At 38.7% G+C, this 22646-nt stretch overlaps 1 protein-coding gene across 1 annotated transcript in view; it reads right to left on the bottom strand.

Moving 5' to 3' along the window:
- The window catches only part of LOC122794924 (probable ATP-dependent RNA helicase DDX60), a 3096781-nt gene that overhangs the window by 1159898 nt on the left and 1914237 nt on the right, over positions 1-22646 (bottom strand). The window contains exon 26 of the mRNA XM_044063517.1: positions 15631-15772. Coding sequence (XP_043919452.1) covers positions 15631-15772 — 142 coding nt within the window. The remainder of the gene's footprint in view (positions 1-15630; positions 15773-22646) is intronic.

Genomic DNA, 22646 nt, shown 5'->3' with positions numbered 1-22646 from the left:
CCCCATTAGCTTGACAAGCCTTATCTGCAAAGCCATGGAGAGGATCATAATGGAACTTATAAATAAAGACATAGGGAACTTGCAGACTTTGGATCCAACCCAGTTTGGCTTTGTCAAAGGCAGATCCTGCCTCTTAAACTTGGTTGACTTTTTCGAGGCAGTCACCAAGGCCATTGATGAGGGAAAGGCAGTCCATACAGCCTACCTCGACCTGGCAAAGGTCTTCGACACAATACCCCATTCAGGTATCATCGAAAAACTCATCAACTTGAATGTAAACCCATACATCACAAGATGGGTTGCAAACTGGCTAAGCGACAGAACCCACAGGGTCAGAGTTGCTGGAGCCATGTCAGACTCAAAGCCTGTCACAAGTGGTGTCCCACAGGAGTCCTGTCCACTCTTGTTCAGCATCTACTTTTCTGAAGTACAAGCAAACACAGGAGGGTTATGGCTGACAAAGTTTGCAGATGACTGCAAACTGGGCGCCATAGTCGAAAACACATCTGACACAGATATCCTCCAGAAGGGCCTCACAGAAACGGATAACAGTAGTAGACCACTTTGCAATTAAGCCATGATAAGGGACAAATTATTATTCCAGGGATAAAAATTCAAAGGTGGATATAACAGGGTGACTCTCTTGTCACCACAACTATTCTGCCTTGCCCTTAACCCATTAAACTGTTTACTTAACAGCTTAGGCCATGGCTATAATTTGGCTCCTAGAAAACAACAAAGTGTAAAGACTTCTCATCTTCTCTTTTTCGATGATTTAAAACTGTATAGCTCATCAGATGAGGAACTGAAAGCACAACTGCCAAGTTGGTATAACATTTTCACATGATATAAGAATGTCATTTGGTCTTGATAAATGTGCAAAAGCAACCTTTAAAGCAGGAAAATTGCAGCACCAAGAAAACATCAGTTTGGGACAAGAATGTGACGGAGTGTATATATATATATATATATATATATATATATATATTTGGGAACTGATGAAGGATCAACAATAAAACATGAACAAATAGGAAAAAAACTTAGTAAGGAATACTTTAGAAGATTTAAATTAATCCTGAAAACAGTGTTGACATTTAGGAACAAAATCCAAGCTATAAACAAATTTGCTCTTCCTGCCCTAACTTACAGTTTTGGAGTGATTGACTGGCCCCAAAACATGTTGGATAAATTAGATAGGCAAACAAGAAGTATTTCATGCTCTCTAAATGATTTATAAAAATTCAGTGCATACCAGAATTATATATTCCCCGTTTCGAAGGAGGGATGGGCCTCCTTGAAATTGATTACATGTATAGATCTGCAATCATGGGACTCCACACATACCTGCTGACCTCACAAGATGCAAATGTAGTGAAAGTTTTGAAACATAAGGAGAATAAATCTAAGATGACTTCCCTGCTTAGTCTAGCAGAAGCATATCAGCGTCAAGCATGAATGGAAATCAAACCACAAGTAGATAAAAATCAGGCAGCAACTGAATGTGCCAAAAAATCAAAAGAAAGAATATAAGGTAAAGGACCAGATGAGAAGGCAAGAAATGTGGAAAATGCATAATTATACAATGACTGGCCATTAATATTCCAAAACAAGCATGCTGATTGGTCAGCCCACTCAGTGTGCCCATTGTAAATCCGAGCATATACCAACAGAAAAATGTCCTGTCACCCAGACTTTTTTCCATTGGCATAAACTGTAACTTTTAACTGTTTTTTTTTTTTTTTTTTTTTTTTTTTTACAAAAATAAATAAAATCTAAAATAAAATAGCAGAGAGAGAGGATGGAGAAAATACAAGGAAAATCAGGTATGTTATTCAAAACTAAAGACACATACTTGATTTTCATTATATTTCCTCCATTTTATCTCTCTCCTACCCCTAAACTGTCAGAAATGTTTTTTTTTTAATTTAAAAATTAAGAAAAGAAAAATGAAGCAACGGAGACCTTCTTTTCTACAGTGCTTCCTTTCCAAAGCACTGATGTACTGGGTATGTGTGGGAATGCAAGTCCCATATGCATGTGCAGTACATCAAAAAAGGCAACAGGATATGTACCAGCAGCAGCAGGACAGCACGGTGTCATTATTTAAGAAAAAGTTTTTTTTTTCTTAAATAATGTCATTGTATAATAGCAATAACCGACTCTGCGGTGTGGTTTATTAAGATTTACCCACGGTTGGCTTTATTTAATCACTCAGGCTTCAACCTCATGATTAAATCACACCAACCGTGGGTAAATCTTAATTTACCACAACAACATCATTGGTTATTGCTTAAATCTAGTTGCAAATATCGAAAACATCTTGAAGAACCTCATGTTGATCAGGAACAAATGAATGTAGGAATGGTTAAGGAGAAGCAAATTCAAACTAAGAGATGAAAGGTTAATATTGGCGGCACAAGACAGTGGGCTACATACACATTGGTTTACAAAGTCCATTGAACATGTGGAAGAAACAGACAAACGTAGGTCTTGCAAAACAGAATTGGAAACAGTTGCATACTTCGTTGCTGGTTGTGACATACTAATGGCAGAAGGACTGTATACTGAAAGGCATAATAATGTGGCAAGACTGTTGCACCAGGGATCGTGCAAACATTATGTTACTGAAGTGGCTGAAAAACACTGGAAACAAGCCACAAAGCATTATAAAAAATGATGAAGTCTACATCACATGGGATCATCCACTACCAGCAGTTCAAAAGATAGATGCTAGAGAACCGGATATAGTGGTCCATAAAAAGAAGACAAAAGTAGCATTGATTATTGAAATTGCCACACCTAGTGACTACAGTGTCCTGCATACAGAGAGACACAAAGTCATAAAATATCAGGATTTGCAGGCAGAAATTACAGCAATGTGGAAGAAAGATAACCAGACAGTTCCAATAGTAGTAGGAGCAACGCATCATATAAAAAAGAATCCACAATCATATTTAGATACGTTACCAATACATGTAACTCTGTATAAGTTGCAGAAGGAGTCATTACTTGGCAAATTGCAGGTGCTGCGAAGAGCACTTTTGGCTGACTTCAAAGACTGAAACTATACTAATTTCATGAACTTTAATCATACTTTGACTTAGGAATAGGGTCCATTTCCGGCATGGTATTAGAAACCCCAAAAATATGGAGAAATTAAAAAAGTGAAAAGCCTAAGGGAGCAGAGCTGGGAACAAAATCTGAAGGGACAACAATAGAAAGCAGGGCACCTTCAGAAAAGTATTTAGATGAGAGAGGTCTACAATTGATCTCCAAGTACCCTCTTTCCTGGGCACTAGAAGTATCCTGGAATAAAACCCCCTCCCCCATTAAGACACAGGCACCACTTGAATAGTACCCTGAATCAAAAGGCCCTGAAGCACCTCTGGAAAGAAAGACAATTGTTCCTGAGGGGTCTGAGGAATACCCATAAAAGGGGGAAGAGACTTCCAGACCATGAAATACCTCTGGCAGATAATGGACAGGACACTGGAATCCTGAGTAATCTGGAGCCAAGTAGAAAGAGACTGATAGAGGTGAAGAGAAAGAGGAAAATGGCTGGGAAGAATAGGATAGTCAAGACAGCATCTGGTTTATCAGGAAAAGGAGACTTTTCAGGGACAGACATCCGAGTAGCCTTCATAGGAGGAGCCTGCTTACCACCCTTTTTACCCTTAGGGGGTGGGCGAGATTGCCTACAGAAAAAAGTTGACTTACTGGGTTATTTTCTCTGAAATTTAATCACAGGAGAAACAAACACATGGCTAAGTTCCTGTCCTGAAGGGACTTAAACAGAGCAGGAGCAGCTTCACCAAACTAGTGTTTATCAAGAGGGGCATCCATCAATTTAGCCTTAATATCATCAGGCAAAAGTTGAAATCGAAGCCAAGAATATCTCCTCATCACTGACTCAAAAGCAGCAGCCCTAGAAGAAGCATCTGCTGCATCATAACTACACTTGACGGAAAGATGAGCCACCTGTGAGGAAGTCCCTAACAGGGAAAGGGCAGAAGTCTTACCTTCAGAGTCTGGAAGATCAGAAAGAACTTGACAAGCCTGGGAAAGTAGAGCCAACAAATACCTGGACATATGGGTCTGATAATTAATACCCCTAAAAGCCAAGACAGGGGAGGTATAAACCTTCTTGCCTAGCCTTTACATGGTCCTATTATCTTTATCAGAAGGCAGTAACTTGGGAGAAGGAAGCAACTGAGAGGGTTGTCAGAAACTACAGACACCACTGAGTGGTCAGCAGAAGGACATTTGTACAAAAATTTACAGTCGTCAGACACCCCATAGAATCTATCAGGTTTCTTGGGAGCAGGGGGCTGAGAGTCTGGAGCCTTGGAAACATTGGAAAATGCATCCAATAAGGCCTCCAGAAAAGTAGAAACAGCTGAAGGCCTAGGAGAGTCCCTCTGCAGTAAATCATAGTACCTTTTTTGTACTTCAGAAACCTGAGCGCCAGTGGCGGCTCGTGCCATCAGACTGCAGGACTGCAGCCCACTCAGTTGAAAAGAAAACAGTTTAATTAAAAATATATTTTTAAAATAAACTACTAGTATTTTATTTAAATACTAGCGCTGGCAGCTGAGTTTCCAAGCGAGTCCGACTGACTTGCACAGACCCGGAATGCGGACTGCGCATGCTCGGCGAGTTCCAAGGTTTTTTTTTCCGTTTCTCTAAATGTAAATCTAGACTATTGTGAAAACAGTCCAGATTAAGGAAAGAAGAAGGAATCAGTGTAATGCCCAGAAAGCGATGCGGTAACCGCACGGTAAAATAGAACGGGGTCGAACTGCTACATCCACAGTCACGTACATGACGTGGACAGCTGTTTGGCTACTGATTGGTTCTCGCTCTCTTCCCAAAAACGAGAGCGAGAAACAATGAGTACTACTAGCGCAGTGCTTTGGATGATTACAGACACAGTGCACTTTCTACGTGCAACAAGTGCAACTATACAGCTTTTTATTTGGGCTTGCCCTGCTGCTTAGTCTCTCGAAGGAAAGTCTGAATTTGCAGCTAGAAGGAGATGGACAGTCACTCATTTAAACTTTGAGGTAGGGAAACAAAATGAAAAAAAAATGTACAGTCGCTTGTATTATTGATTCACTAAATGAAATCTGGTGGTATGTCAGTCTACTTGCTTGCCTAAGTACTAAGCAGTATTAATTTATTTATGTGTGTATTTGTGGTGGTTTCATTTAAAGGTTTTCTTAGTTGAAGTCAGACAGTTGCTAAGCTTGCTTTGAAATCCACCAACGTGGGCCTCTTAACAGACAGATCTTTTTTTTCCAGTGGAGTCTGTCACTGTCTAAAGTTTAGTTTTTGTCAGACTTTGCATGGTGGCTTTTTTGTACTCTCATGTCTATATTCAATACACTGATTTTAGCTTCAAGTCAACCTTTTCTTCCTTTCTGGACACTTTGTAGTAATTCTTATATACAGTATTGTTTCTTATAGCTGTACTCCTATATTGTGCCTTGAATTATACTGTTTTACTTAGTAATGATGCTTTATCTGTTTCTTGTCATAGTTGACTTATGCTATACTTGTTAATTTAACTGATTTTTTTTCCATTTTAAATGTATATTGCAGTTTCTGTGGGGAGATTTTCTCCGGTGTAAATCAACATTGCCCAGTAGGGATAAGAATAAAATACTTGGATTGGATTGACCAGAACCAGGAATACACATTCTGCAAATTTATTTTGTAATGGGCAGCTTTTGTAAATGCATCTTATAAGTAGGCATTTTGTGTGGTGTCCTTATATGGCAAGCCATGTCCATGAAACTAAATGGGCAGACAAAATATTTTTTTTTTTTATTTTATCTCTAGTCAGCATATCGTTGCTGAAGCTTAGTAGTCTTTTTTGTAATAAGCATCCTTTTTTTTTTGCAATGATATGATGAAGCAGGTGACTTGTTTATAAGTCTCTAAGAGAAGTGAGATAAAGTAGGTTTATATGATAGGAAGGAAGTTATTTGGCAAAAGGGCCGTAATGATCAAAAAAGAAAACATTTTTTTTTTGTAAATTTTTGTAATTTATTATTAATACATGTGTGGTGTGCTGTCTACGGAAGGTGTAGGCCAACATAAAAACTTTTATTGGGAAGTTATACTTTGATTTGTAAGGTGTGCATGAATAATTATGATTTTAAGTTTTCCAAAGTGGTTAAAGTGAGTTCATGCTGTAGCAGGTTCAGTGATCTGGGTTTGTTCGTTTGAGGTTAGGCAGGCTTTTTAATTTGTATTTATTTTTTGTTTAATTAGTGTGTGTGTGTGTGTGTGTGTGTGTGTGTGTGTGTGTGTGTGTGTGTGTGTGTGTGTGTGTGTGTGTGTGTGTGTAAAAAGAGTGACTGCACATGTGTGAAACTAAATGGTTGAAGTAAAAATTTTATACAGTGAGTGCAGGTAAGGTAAGTAGGAGTGCAGGTAAGGTAAGTAGGAGTTGAGGTGAGGTAAAGTAAGTAGGACTGCAGTAAGGTAAGTAGGAGTTGAGGTGAGGTAAGGTAAGTAGGAGTGCAGTAAGGTAAGTAGGAGTTGAGGTGAGGTAAGGTAAGTAGGAGTGCAGTAAGGTAAGTAGGAGTTGAGGTGAGGTAAGGTAAGTAGGAGTGCAGTAAGGTAAGTAGGAGTTGAGGTGAGGTAAGGTAAGTAGGAGTGCAGTAAGGTAAGTAGGAGTTGAGGTGAGGTAAGGTAAGTAGGAGTGCAGTAAGGTAAGTAGGAGTGAGCATGAAAATGAATGCTTGACAGAAAAGATGGTTGTGGAAGATTACATTATAGCATACAGTGTACATGTACAAGTGTCTGTGAGAACAGTAAGGGCTAGGTAAGGGGATAGATTTAGACTATTGCATGTTTGGTATTGTGTGTGAATGTGATCTATGTTCATTTGTCTTCTGTAGTAGTTGTGTTAGGGAAACATTTCTAATAGTATAATGTGCAGGGTTAGGGTTATATTTACCAAATGCAAGTAAGTTGGTGCAGGGGGGCGACAATCACCCTTACTGAAGTACATACCTCTCAAACTCTTTAGTGCAAGAAATTTGGTCAAAGCCTAAATTAATGGAGGGACAAAGGCCTAGAAAATAAGGACAGATTTTAAATATTGCTCTTACAAACTTAGAAAGTTGCTACAATAGCTGGATTTGTGTCATCATGCATTCCCTGAAGGATATGAAGTCTGAAACTGAAATGTATCTCATTATTCATTGACCACCACCCATGTTATGGGAAACAAGCCTATGAGGCAAAAATCTGGGCATTCTGTAACAATCTGGACAACCTACATAAGTCATTGATTTCACACTGTAAGACTTCGGACAGCCTGTTTTTTGGTTCACAAATTTGAGCAAGGTCAGAAATCATACATTAGTACTGACTTTCTCCCTTGAGTTCTGAGTGTCCTTCAGTTCTAGCTGTCCTTTAAGCACAATGCATGCACGTTTTTTTAGTTATAGCTTTGTATATTTTATCTTTTGTGTTCTGCTGTGTTTTGATGCCTTTTGTCTCATGTAATGACAGAATAGGGTACACTGTGAATAATATATAAAACAAATGCCTACAAAAGTAAATTAGGAAGAGCTGCTGCACTGTTAGTTGTTGATGTGGGTCTGATCCACTCATTCATTTTCTTGCATTCTGGAGGGGAAGGAGAGCACACAGTAAGTATCCTGAAATTACTTTCATTTATTTGCAAATAAAGGCTATTTTTCAACAGAGGTGATGTTACAGTTCAGCATGTGATTCAAGGTCAACTCAGAAGAAAGACCAGCACCTATAATATATAGAGGGAGAGAATTACACTCACACACACACACACACACACACACACACACACACACACACACACACACACACACACACACACACACACACACACACACACAGAGGCAATTACTAGAAAGCAAAAAAACTCTGGACCATGAATATAGTCAGACTGCACTACGTAAGCATGATGTACATTTTTAAATCATTTGGACATTTACACTCAGTGTTTAAGGTTTGCTGAGGGAGAGTAGAGTATAGTCTGCTGTTATTGCATTTTTTCTGTTTAGGTGTTCGTGTTTAGATTTGGATTTTTTTCCTCTTTAGTACTAGTGTCTGGTGGGTTTGGCAGCTAAGTTAAAGTATGGTAATAAATAACAGAGTCTCATGTCTAAGTCCCAAAATGGTAAATGTTAGGAACTATGGCTATATTGACATCATATTAATTATTTATCAATATTAACTAAGAATAATACAAACAAAATTATATCTACATAGTATAACATATAAATTACAACATTTCATTTAATGGATATATTGCTACAATATTGATGTAAAAAATTGTGTTGAATGGTTTTAAATGATTTCAAAAACCAGTATTGAGCATGTAAAAAATTTGTTTTTTATCAATGTTGCTATGAACTCATGATGGTTTGGATATGTCATTTTTTGTTGCAATGTATGGTTTCCTGATTATGATATGTCACCCTGTCTAGTATGTCGTTCACTAAATGGGCAGGTTTCTAAGGTTTAAAAGGTTTTTTAAAAGTTTTCAGCAGTTTTTAACAGTTTTAATAACAAACCACAAGATTTAGCAATGCAAGATGCTTACATTGTTTTATGCATCTATAGCTTTAAGTATACTAATGCTATATTGATTAATTGATTTATTTGATTGATTTAATTGATTTATTTGTATTAATTAGTTTGTTAAGCAATTACCAGGACAGTGTATATATAAAGAGTGAATTTAGTAATGTTTTATACTTATCTGAAGAAGCGTGCAGTTGGAAGCACGCGAAAGCGCTCATTTTATGTGAATAAAATTCGTTTCTACTCTTCGTGGTGGTTGATCTACAATTTCTTTCATCTTTATCGTTGTTTGGTTCCTGTTTGTGGTCAACTTTTAAGGGAGAGGTTTGCTTCTTTTATTTGAACTGCTATATTTTGAGACTTGTGGATCAGACATATTTGTTTGAGAGAGTTTGTCACGTTGGAGGATGACAGCTAGAAGAATGTGTAGACATGTAGGTACTGCTCTACACTAGTTGTATTGCTTACAGGAAAGGAATATGGATACACTGTTGGTTCATACTATATACTGAATTTCTACTTCTTACAAGTAGCTATACTTGGCTTTTTATGTCAGACTGTCACTGTCCTTTTCTGTATCATCACCATTTATACTATATGAGGGACTGATTATAAATTAAATTGGTTATGTTGGATATTGATCTTAGTAATAAAAGGTTTAAAAAGATGATTTAATGCATTTTGGATGAGTGCAGATGTTAGAAAAAGAATGACCTCTTTGCCTCCATAAGTCCTTTCTCAGGAGCTAATGAGTTCTTTTGGCACAAAGGTTTCTGCTAAAAGAATTCATTAACTCATGATAAATGATCATGAAGCCTGGTAACCTGAATTATTTTCTTTTACAGCGTGTATGCTAGTATGTTAAAACTATAAAAGCACTTTTCACAATTATAAAGTATTTAAGAAAGGAAAATAAGCATGTACTGAACCGTATTACAGAACCATGCCTGTAAATAAAGCAGCACTTTTAAAGCTGTATTATGTGGAAAATAAGCATGTACTGAACCGTATTACAGAACCATGCCTGTAAATAAAGCAGCACTTTTAAAGCTGTATTATGTGGAAAATAAACATGTACTTAACCGTATTACAGAACCATGCCTGTAAATAAAGCAGCACTTTTAAAGCTGTATTATGTGGAAAATAAGCATGTACTGAACCATATTACAGAACCATGCCTGTAAATAAAGCAGCACTTTTAAAGCTGTGTTATGTGGAAAATAAGCATGTACTTAACCATATTACAGAACCATGCCTGTAAATAAAGCAGCACTTTTAAAGCTGTATTATGTGGAAAATAAGCATGTACTTAACCGTATTACAGAACCATGCCTGTAAATAAAGCAGCACTTTTAAAGCTGTGTTATGTGGAAAATAAGCATGCACTGAACCGTATTACAGAACCATGCCTGTAAATAAAGCAGCACTTTTAAAGCTGTGTTATGTGGAAAATAAGCATGTACTTAACCATATTACAGAACCATGCCTGTAAATAAAGCAGCACTTTTAAAGCTGTGTTATGTGGAAAATAAGCATGTACTTAACCATATTACAGAACCATGCCTGTAAATAAAGCAGCACTTTTAAAGCTGTATTATTGCATACTTGTCCTGCCATAACCTTTTATTATGCTTATGATTTTCCTTATTTTAACAGATTGCGGGGTAATAAAAGGGTGGAAACTCATTAATAATGAACAAGGAGCTAGAAATAAAACTATAGAGGTGGAAAAGAGATACAAAGTATAGATTGTACTACAAAAAGCTAAAAATCCCTTATACTTCAATACTTGGTGAGTCTTGGATATACAGCACAGCAGTCAGACCTAATTCATTACTTGTTAGCCATTTGCACAAGCTGCCTTTCTTTGAGGCATGGTACTTTTCTGTAGAGAAATGCTTTTACAAAGAGGTGACTTGCTACATTTCACAGTGACTGAGCATAGATAAAATTTAAATTACAACTTTGAATCTGTTTTGTAATTCCAGTGAAAGTATGCTAGCAAATGTACTTTCTTTTTTTCCCCTTTGTCCTCTAAGAATAAATGTTTACACATTTTGTAGTCTTGGTTTCTGCACCTGTAGTAGCAAAATGTAAGGTAACTTGTTGTGGGACATTATGCACTGAGACCAGCTGCTCAATTTTCAGTTTCAGCCTCATCACAGTGAGTAGTAAATGTAATATATTTATATAGGAGGTTTTATCTTCTTGAGATGAACAAATTAATAATTAATAATTATATATTGCAGTGGTTTAATACACTCCAGTGAATCATGCTAGCTTCAGGTTATATGGCACCGACTTTTACAGAAAGGATGCAGAGTATACAAGATATAACAGATTATACACAGACTACTGTTAAGAGCTGAATATGTAACCACCCTTATTTGATGGTGGAAGATCAGAAGGCTGTGGGATTCTATTCCCACCCCAAAATAGCAGCTCAAATTAAGTGGCTTTTTAAGTCATAGAATGATTTTACACTCTTGAATGAAGTTGGAAACAGAATGTCTATCAGATGAATAGCTTGCTAGTCCCAGCAGGAAGACATGACTGATTTTTATAGTTTTATGACAGGGCAGGGTATGCACCTGCACTGAGGATTGTGTTTCATATGTTTTAGTGTACTTTGTTGTGATCATATTTAGTGCACCTTACTGGTTAGCAGCAGCAAGCAGTCAGTAGTGACACACATTTATCCTAAGCAGCTGTTGATGTGCTTACTTCTTAACAAAGGGCCTGAATGTGTTTAAGACCATAAGAGCAGAATTAATGGTGTGTGTGTGTGTGTGTGTGTGTGTGTGTGTGTGTGTGTGTGTGTGTGTGTGTATGTGTGTATGTATTTTAAAGAAATAAACTTGTATCACTCGGGGTACTAATAGATAACAACTTGTCCTTTGAACCTCACATTAATAACACCGTAAAAATAATAAACAAGAAACTAGGTTCCCTCTATAGAATAAAACCCTTTCTTACACCTCCAACCAGGGTTACTATTGCTCGTACCCACCTCATCTCTATCTTGCTCTATGCCTCCCCTATCTATACCAAAATATGTAGAAGTAATCTGAGTAAACTTACATCCTCCTACAACAATATTGCCAGATTTGCAGCTGGGTCCTCCTATAGAACTCATCACTGTATCAATCTGAATCAGTTAGGATGGTTAGAGCTGCCAAATTTAATACTTTTCAATCAATTAATAGTAGCCCATAAGATCCTGTATTTACCTCATAATACACCCATACTTACATCCCTAGTCATCCCCTATAATAACCTCAAGACCTTACGCTCAGCTAATAACCTACTTGCACAAATATCAAAATCCAACAACTTAGCTGGTGACACCTTGTTCTCCAATACAGTAGGTAAAGCCTGGAACATCCTCCCAAGCCAGCTAACCTCAATATCCTCTGTGAGCTTATTTAAAAGCAAGCTTAAACCCTACCTCAAATCACACACTGGCTATGCCCCTGTGTTAACCAAGACTAAGTACCTAACTATTAACTAGACTCCCACAATTCCTAGCCTCCCATGATCATGATCTTGTGTTGTCTCACTAATTTTAGTGAGCTTAACCTTCCTTAGGATTTTTCTCATGTAAATAAGTATATACTGTGGAATGATCAAACACCTTCATATAGTATCACAACCTATGTGTTAAATAACACTAGAAATCCATCCTTGTTTGCTGTTCTTCTATACTCTATCTATTGATCTCTAGTGTTTTTCTTTCTTAGGTTTTTGTGAGACCTTAGTATCTCTTATCATAAATTACTAGGTGTATCTAATTTTGTAATATGTTATAAAGATTTGTACTATACCATTTCTAATACAAATGTATTAGTCTTATTCATCTATTCTTAGATAATTTTTTCCTTTTTCCTACTGAAATATAAAATATATAATCTTAGGCTTGTACTATAATTGTTAAAATGTATGTACCAAATTATACTGTTATTGTCTTTGTCTTGACCTTTTATGTTGTTGTAATTTGCGGAGCTTTTCTCCCTGGGCCTCCACTGAAAATGGACATATATCCAGCAGGACTAGCCCGGTCAACAAATGTAAAATAAAAATAAATAAAATAAATTATTAGTAATATCAGTGTTTGGGCGGCCACGGTGGTGCAGTGGTTAGCATTGGTTAAGCAGCAAGAGGCAGGTTCAGGTCGTTCGGACCGGCTGGGGTGCCTTCTGTGCGGAGTCTGCATGTCCTCCTCTGTGGTCGCGGCGTTTCCTCCCCGGTGCCAAAGACATGCACATCCCAAAGACATGCTGCCCAACATTCAATTGCAGGTGTGTTGACTAATTCTATGGAGTGCCTTGTAGGAAGGTTTGGCGCCGGGTCACAACTCGACAACTCCACTGCTCCACTGCTATTCAATGCGGACAAGCAGATCAATGTCTGGGACCCGGGAAAAGCCGAAAGAAGAAGAAGAAGAAGATTAGTAATATCAGTGTTTATATTTTTCTCATTTGTTATACTCTTAACATTTTTCCCAGAACAAGAGGTCTGAGTGTAATAGTATTTCGGGGGTGTCATTAGCACGACCACTGCAGTTACATTTTTTTGGCAGTATTGTCTCAGAGCACCTATATAATTAAGAAAATACATTGCTTGGGCTTACATTAGAATAATCTAAAAAATAAGCAGGCAGTATACACATAAATTGTGGTGGTAAATCAGTATCTGTGGTACTTCAGAATCAGTACATGTAAAACAGAATGCCTGGAATATCATTTCTGTTTAGTGGTACTCTAACTTACATTTGCTTAAGCTTTTTGGTTCTGCTCCATGTGTGTCTTTTTATGGAAAATTACATAATTGCTTAAAATATAATGTGCATAGAAATAAGGAAATTACTCTTGAGAATGTCTGGCTATGACAATGGTTATAGTATGATGGTATTTTGACCAACTATGAGTCTTTATGGAGGTTAGGATATCTATCAGGGCATTTTGTATCATAAATTGGTAAGCATGTCCAGCATTGATCCCACTGTACCATAGCTCCACCCATTTTGTTGGCCACACCCCTTCTTGTTGGCCCCGCCCATTCAACTGTCTCCTGCAAGCCCCCCTTTGATTGGAAGTCACCAGCCGCCACTGCTGAGCGCAATCCCAATTAAAGAACTCCATCATCCTTGAGATTGTGTCCTCAAAAGAAATCTCTTCAAAAGGGAGTATCGGGACTGGTAGATTCCTCTTCCTGTGAGCCATAACCCAAAGGAGAGGGAATCTGAGAAGAGAAAGCAAGGGATTCCTCACCTGAATCTGGCTCTTCCTCAGAAGAATCCTGTTCTCTGTATCTTTTTAGAGGAGTAGAGGACCAAGTGGGGGTCTGGAACAGAAACTCCCTGAGGAGGTTTCAATGCCATCAAAGCACTAAACAAGCCCTGAGTAAAGGACTGCCACTAACTCTGAGAAACCTTAGGAGGAGTAATATGTTTAATCTTTCACTTTTTCTTCAATGGGATGTCCGCCTTACAAAATTTGGAAGCCTGTGACCCAGGACAGCATTCAATGATGGTAGTAGGGATTTCTTCTCATACTGGTATCTCAGGAACACCCCTAGGCCCCTCGGAGATAATCAGTTGAGGTTCCCCCTGAACGTCTGAAACAGCCATCTGCAAAGCCTCCTTGAACGTACTGAAAGTTGCATCCCTGCTAGCCTCCAACCAGATTGTGGCACAAGATTCCAGTGATGAAAATGGGTAAACCTCTGGGCATTCATTTGCCTTGGGAGAGATGTCCAGAGGAGGCTGAACAGCAGAAGATTCTGGCCTAGGCTTCTTGGCCTTCTTCTTCACTGACAGCTATCCCTTGAAGTGGGACGGTCCCTCCATCGTGCCCTTCTCAAGAAGCTTAAGACACTGGTTTTCAAGATAAATCACCAAAGAAGAGAGTCTATTATAAACAGTTTTATGTACAAAGGCTTGACAGATAAAACAGGACGTATGGCAGTGCAAAGTGGCAAGGCAAAAGAGACACTGTTTGTGGCAGTATTTATGGGGAATCTGTCTTCCACACTGGCATTTGCCCTTCTTGGATGTCATGAAACCCCACAAGCAACACTAAAAAAAGATAAGTAAAACAGAACCCCAACAGGGCACTTATCTGCAAAGGTTCAGTGAATCAGCAACAGAATGGGCTTTCAGACTGGCAGCAAAGAAGTTCTGAGGATAGTATGCTTGGATGTCACCTTTATGCTCTATGCTACAGAATGAGCATATGTGTGACATATGGTATGCCTTAAAGCAACCTATGGCTTTGGTATACTGGCCAGACGGTGGGCCATCCTTGGCAGGGGATTCCTAATGTAATGAATACTGCAACAGTGAAATAGAAGGATATCTAACAATATGTATTAAGTATCATCTGTGTGCCTTCTTAAATTCACTGCCTTGTTGTACAGCCATAATCTCTGATCTGCAATTATGTCTGTCCTATATGCTCACCTGAAGGACCTCACATACCTAAGCAGGCATCACAGTTTGCAGGCTTAAACAGTTACCCTCTTAAGGGCTGTTCTCATAGCTCTGCTACTGCAAATGAATGGGACACTTTAGCAGCACTGTTTCTGTTGGGATATGCGATTATCCTTTTCAGGAGTGTTCTTGGGGTAACTCTCTTCCATCACTGCAGGCAAATACACTCTTTAAAAGTACATCTTCAGCACATTCCCACTTATACAAATGCATAGCTTCCCTGATGTTGGCCACGCCAGTGGCTACTGTAGAGTTCTCTCAACCACTATGCTAGTATGACATAAAGCTGGACTATACCAGTATTTCATATGATAGACACCCCCCCCCCCACACACACACACACTAAATGTATTTGGGAAATTCTCTCTCTTAGTTATGTTTAAGTTTCTTGCTTCTAAACCTGCCCACATTTAGAGTACCTTACCCTCTTTGAGTGTAGGAGCCTTTGTGAAAGCATAACTCTATCAATAAAGTCAGGTAAAACAATCTAGAACCTATGGCACTGTTATTCCTAGCAATCATACAACTGTACTTTACCTGTAACTCATTAGCTTTACCTTTTCATTCACAGCTTTCTTATTGGCAAATGTGCACTCTGGAGGGTCTTTGGTAAGCTTTTCTAGTTGCATTTCCAAAATGTTTTTCTTACCCAGAAGTGTATGAAGGGTTTCTGCCTTGCTGGCAGACAGCTTAACCTCTCTGTGGAATACATAAAATGAAACAATTACACTTTAAGAATATAGGCTATTTGCCAAAGATATATCTGAGCTCTCCTGAAGTGATTCACTCTGTTCTTTCTCATTTAAGTTCTTTTTTGTCTGCTGTTCTATAACAAATACCATGACACTATTCATTGCTTCATCTAAAAGCCAAATACATCCTTACATGTTCATTCCCTGGCATTGCAATTGTACATTACTGTACTCAGTATAGCAACTTCATTTGTTACATTGTCTACATTCTGCAGCTGAATGTGGCAGTGCACTACCACGTACTATGAATACATTAACTATTCTCAGATGAATCATCACGGAAGTTCAGTGAGGAAATTTCCTCAGAGATTTCACTCTCCCCTTCTTCCATGTATTGCCTATGCCATGCAATACAGCAGTGTATCACTTATTAGTCAAACTGTAAAAATAAACATGCATACATATAACAGATGCATCTACAATTAATTCACAACCTCTGCTGAATCTGCAAACATATATTTATAATTACACCCTACCTTCTTGAGTCTGTATTTTCTAAATAGTGTTGTAGTCATTTTGCTATCACAGTGCTAACTTGCATTGAAATGTGGTTAGGTGACACCCCCATATCTTGCTAAGCCATCAATGCACGCAGATGTCTGCTACATATCAATGGCCTTGGATCCACTGTACTGTTTAAACCAAGTATAGTCACTGTCTCAGAGTTAAGTAGATGTGGCTGGTAACTTGAAAGCAAGAATGGGCCGCAGGGAGTAACTAAATGGGTTGGACCAACTAGACTGGGGGCCTGGATCAACTTTGACTAAGGCTGCAAAAATAAATAATTTTGACATGCAGCACTGCAAATGACATCTGACAAATCATAGTCCTCCAGAGGGGTGAAAAAACATTTCACATATGCAGCTTTTTGGATCTCTGCCCCTGCATGTGTGCATGTGTGAACGGGGTGGGGAGTCTTGCAGTGCTTTCTGTAACAAGAGTGATATATATATATATATATATATATATATATATATATATATATATATATATATATATATATATATATATATATATATATATATATAAATATATATATATATATATATATGGGTCTACTGCTTTACATTGAAAATACACATCTTCGAAATAGAGCAGTAGACCCTACACTTCAGCGAAAGTCCACTTCAAGAAAAGTGCACTTTCGTTGAAGTCTAGTTCCCTGGGCTACCCCCCCCCCAAAAAAAATGCTAAAACATATTTTTGCAGGGGGCAAGCCTCCCCCCACCCCCCTACTTAAGTATACAAACTCCAAGATCACAGTATAGTGGGAAAAAGGGAATATTCCCATTCTGCGCTGTAGTGTGACTGCCAAAGTCAACTTTCAAAATTTCACTACTTCGAACAGGTGGACTCGGTGAAGTGGGGTTCAAAGTAGTGAAACTTCGAACATATGCATGGATACTATATATATATATATATATATATATATATATATATATATATATATATATCACACACACACACACACACATATATATATATATATATATATATATATATATATATATATATATATATATATCACATGATAGAAACCTCATTTGAATGAATCGCATTTGACTGAGACCAAAATACTGACATTTCAAAAGACCGAGAAGTCACTTGACTGAAACCCATAAGACTGAAACCCATCATACTGAATTTCAACATACTAAATTTTAAACTGGACCATATAAAACCAGAGTAGGTGGGGGCTACGGCCCCCCACACCTCCCGATGTGGGGGGGCTGTGCCCCCTACCCCCTTAATTATATATACTAACTCCAGGATTGCACTACAGTGGGGAAAAGGGCATAGTAGTGGCAGCATGTAGACTACTGTAAGGTAAGTGAATGATATATGCCCTTTTCCCCTCTGTAGTGTGATCCTGGAGTTAGTATATATAGTTAGGGGGATGTGGTGGGCGCAGCACCCCATCTAGTCTGGTTTTATATGGTCCAGTTTACAATTAGGATGTTGAAATTCAGTATTATGGGTTTCAGTCAAGTGACTTTTCCATCTTTTGAAATTTCAGTCTTATGGTTTCAGTCAACTGAGGTTTCTATCATATGATAGGGATCCAATATTGACATAATTATTGTGAAGTTTTTACCCTCAAGGAGTTTGCTTCACTTCCCTAAATACCTACATATTTTGGAGACTCCCTCTTCACACTACGGCATAACAAACCACCAACAGCACTGATGAAAGCAGTACTATGAAAGAGGAATGTACTTCCTTCTCAGAAAGAAAAGGAAACATTACCAGGAGCAACTGAACTTAATGTACAACATATCAAATGTAGTCTAAATCTTACAAATAGCAGTTATTTGTTCAGCCAACAGAAACAGAAGCCTTCTCTATCACTACCATTTCTACCATACACATGCATGTGCTATGAACTTTAGCAATACATTACTTTTTTTATTACTTATACTACTTATGTACAGTCATGTTTCAAACCTTGACTGACTGATCCATTTTCATTTACAGTGATGTATTCACAGGAGAGTTTAAACATCAACATTTGAAATACAAATTACTTTCAGACCCATATTAATCTCTTGAAACAGGTGGGGTTCTTTCTCAGATACTTGCAAAACTATTTCTGGACTATTGCTATAAACAATTCCAGATGTCTTCAAGTAAAAATGTAGCTCCACATTTGAAATAAGTCTAAGAAGTGAAGAAACTAATGTTTCAACAAATTTCACCCCACAAATGTAGTCATTTATTCTTGCCTTACTTGCTTGAAGCGCAACATTTTGTTACACAACCTCATTACAACTTGTAACAGAAAACATTATTTTCTTACCAAACAACCTTAAAGGCAGAATTACAGGGCAAGAATTAATAATAGCATTTTATCTAACAAATAAACACTTTCATTTTATAAAAAATGAATGTGGTAATAAAGCAGACCAGTTTTGAGGAATTTAAAATATTACTGATTTTTTAAGAAGCCAAATCTTGAGGGTACCTACTGGTGTGCCAGTGATGATGCCAGGCTAAGGAAAACTGATTTAAAAGCGTTATGTATTTTTTTCTCCTCTATTTCTTATTTCCTGTTAGTAACACATTTGGTCTGCAAAATGTGCGTTTCCCATGGCCTGAGAAAGTTATGACCTTATTTTTGTAATACAAAGGGATATGTAAGAAAATGTAACGTCTTTCAGTGTAATTTTCTTGACTGCTTGCATCTCCTGGGTTAGCAGGTCATAAAATGTAATCGCGTGCATTTCAAAGAAACAGCTAATTAGAACTGTAAAAAGAAAGCAGGCATTAAAATGCATCATTTACAAAATGAAAGTTGACATAGGCTCATAGGCCAATGGCACAGCAGCCTTTACAAGCCTAGCCGATAATACCCAGGATATGACAGCATTATATCTTAATTCCCCAGATATGGGATGGCGGTAGTATCAGGGTAATGGGTCGTTGGGTGTTGGAGCCCTCAATCATTTTACAGACTGCCTCTGTCTATAAGGGACATGGGTAGCACTCCCAGAGTGAGTTTATGGTTACCCATCCATTTATCCAAATTATTTTCAAGAGAGTGAGAGATGGGCTTTATTTTATGAAGATGAGAAGTTTATTACATAGATGAGGTAGCCTTTGGAAAATGAATCTGTCTCTCCAGCAAGTTCTGTTAGAGTTGCAAATAAGGTTCAGGTCCATGGAACGTGTAGCCCTTGTATAATTTTTGTTGCAAATATGTAACCTTTTCATTAAAGCTGGATCACAGAATGCCCTCTAGGTCAGGCATAAGTCACCTGCCAATAAACAATATCAGATGGAGTAAAAGGAAAGGGCCTTTAGTCAGTCTGCATAAGAAATTTATCTTACATATCTTACGCTTTGTATTTTTTTTAGTGAGAAACCTCTGGGGCTGCTCCAATCAGTGTAAGTGCCTGGTTAGGTACCTGCAAAAGGGAGCACTGTACTGAATTATGGACCTAATGAGGCCTGAGTATAATGGCACTATGACTTGTTTGATCTTGCCTTGTGTTTACTTATAAGATGAGTCACACAGAAGGACTTCCTCACTACTGTAGCTACTTGGTGGTCAAAGTTTACTTTACTGTATCTGTGTTCCTAGGTCCCTCACCACTGGGTCTTCTTTTAGGGGTGTGCTATCAATATTATAATTTGCAGGGATATCTGATTTACTGAAGGGTATGATTACACATATTTTTAGCATTTAGTCTCAGACTATGGTTTTGGCACCAGTCGTTTGTCATTTTAGGCCTGTTTGTAGGATGTCAACATAATTTGGGGATTCAATGATTGTTCCCAGCTTAATAGTCATCAGTGCACTTGGTGAGGCAGAGGCCCCAACATTGGCCTTCACTACAGAGAAGTACATACCAAACAGGAGGGGTCTCTATACTGAGCCCTGTGGGAGATTGCTAGTAAAAGGTTTCTTATCAGAAGTGGATTCACTTATCCAGACATGTGTTCTGTCAGTGAGCCAGTTTGCTATCCATCTGATGATGTAGGGGTTTATGCCTAACTCAATAGGTTCATCTATGATCCCCAAGTGGGTGATTATGTTGAAAGATAAGTTCACAAGACTGAGCAGGCAAGACCTCCCTCTTACAAATATAAATTGGGTGTGGTCCAGTGTTTGGAGATTTCCTATGTCATTATTGATCAAGTCCATGATAATTCTCTATATGGCCTTGCAGATAAGACTGGTCAAGCTTATACGTCTGTAGTTCCCTGGGTCAGTTGATGAGCCCCCTTTGTGCAGAGTGACAATTGTTGCAGTACTCCATTCCTCTGGGACAAAGGCAGTGTGGAAGCTGTTGTTAAAAAGAGATGTTCATCGTGTTTCACTGTTGCAGGCATTACGCTTGGGTTATCCTGCTGGCAGGCTACCCTCAGTTGGCCTTAATTCCAAAGTCCTGGTCTGGCATCAGTTGCTGTCACCTCTTCCCTGACGTCAGTGCGCCAGGGGTATATAAGATGCTGGTGACGCCATTTTCTTCAATCTTTCTTGCCGCGCGGTGCCCGAAGCAAAATCAGTTCGCAAGTGCCGGTCGGCCGATACATGAGATTTTTGAAATTGAATTTCAGAACCGAAGTCTTCAATAAAGCTAAGTACCCCGTTGGGGAAACCTTTTCTTGCTCCAGACCGATGTCAGTAAAAGTTAACAATTGTATTTCTTGTGGGAAGCAAATAACTCATAAGGATTTTCACTCTTACTGTATTCCTTGCCTAGGCCTTGACCACAACGTTGTTAGTTGTCAGTTTTGTGCTAGATTCAACCAACGCACTATTAAGCGTCGGTTTGATTTTGCTTTTCATTACTTTGGCTGAAGGTTTAACTACATAATGCCGTGGGAACAACCGATGACCGGAATTCATAAAAAACGCAGAGACAAAGGAAAGGACAGGCATCCGAGGTCCAAAACTGACAAGGAAGCCTCTTCTAGGCCAGTCGCCGGTTCTCAGTGAGGCGTTTTCGCAGCCCCAGACACCCGCTACCTCAGAGCCACAGGCCGCTTCCGACTCTCACGTGGAGACAACTAGGCCTCTGGAAACTCAAGGTATTGGGCCTACGGAAACTATTCCCTCAGATGGGTCCAGAGCCGCTGAGCAGGCATCGGCTTCTGAGGGTGTTTTCAGACCTACACAGCTTACTATGAAGTCTACTTCTGCAGCCAAGGCAAAGTCTAAAACACCATTAAAGACAAAGAAATAAGTACAGCATTCTCCTAGACAGTCATCCATGCCAAAGAAACAGATGCTTAAAATGGCCGAGGACCTAATTACCTTGATCAGGGGTTCCCATCCCTCTCCTGATAAAAGGCCTAGGCAAGACACTGACTATGACTCCTCTGACCAGGTTTCTATTTCCTCAGATTCCTCTTCAGAACAGGGATATTCTCTTCCTCCCTATGAGGACTCTGATGCTGAAGAATCTATCCATTCAGCCTCTCCTCCTGAGGATTACTCTTTTGGGGAAACCCTGCACACCATGAAGGAGCATTTCCATTGGGAGAGCCAGGATTATTCAAAATCTAAGAAAAGGCTCAGGGACTTTCTTTTACTGCCTCAGCACAGGCCCCTTGCTATCTCCCCTGTAGATATTGTTGATGATGTTTTTTTCTGAATCCAGTTTGCCTCCTGATTCTTTACCCCCTGCACCAGTCAAGCCAGATAGGTACTACAGGGTCCCAGACTCTCATAAACTTCTTTATAAAAACCCTGCTGCTGACCCAGAAACTATTTTCAGGGTCCCAAAGGGGTCAAGGCTTCCACTGCAAAAAACCCTGTTCCCTCTTATAGGGATTCTAGAGCTGTGGACAGATGGGGGAAAAAAGTTTACACTTCTGCTACTTTAGCTGTAAGGGCTTTAAACTGCCAGTTTCACATGCTTAAATATCAACAATACCTAATTTCTTTGCTAAAACAGAAAATGCTTACAAGCTCAGAATGTCCTGACAATAAGAAAATGCAGGATTTATTGCATGCAGCTGAACAGGTGGGAAAGCATACTCTGCAATGTGGTTTTGATTCATTAGAGGCTTCTTGCATAGCCGCAGTTACAGGCTCTGTCATTCGAAGGCATGCTTGGTTAAAAGAACAAAGTTTACCTGATCATGTTAAAGCAAAATTATTGGATGCTCCATTACAGCATGATACTTTGTTTGGTGTAAAAGCAGAAGAGGTGTTAAAGAAAATGGAGGATAAAGCAAAATCAATGCAGACAGTAAAGTATTTCTTACAGGTTCAGCCACCTAGATTTAGCAGTAACTGGCCTTCTAAAAATTGGTCCTTTCCAGTGTCAGACAGGCCACAAAGAGGCAGATACAGATGCCCAAGAGGCAGA

Source organism: Protopterus annectens, chromosome 2.part1 (assembly GCF_019279795.1).
Source record: "Protopterus annectens isolate FY-2018-M chromosome 2.part1, PAN1.0, whole genome shotgun sequence".
Lineage (NCBI taxonomy): Eukaryota > Metazoa > Chordata > Ceratodontiformes > Protopteridae > Protopterus > Protopterus annectens.
Note: the sequence above shows the minus strand (reverse complement) of the source record. Positions and strands in the feature narration are given on the sequence as shown.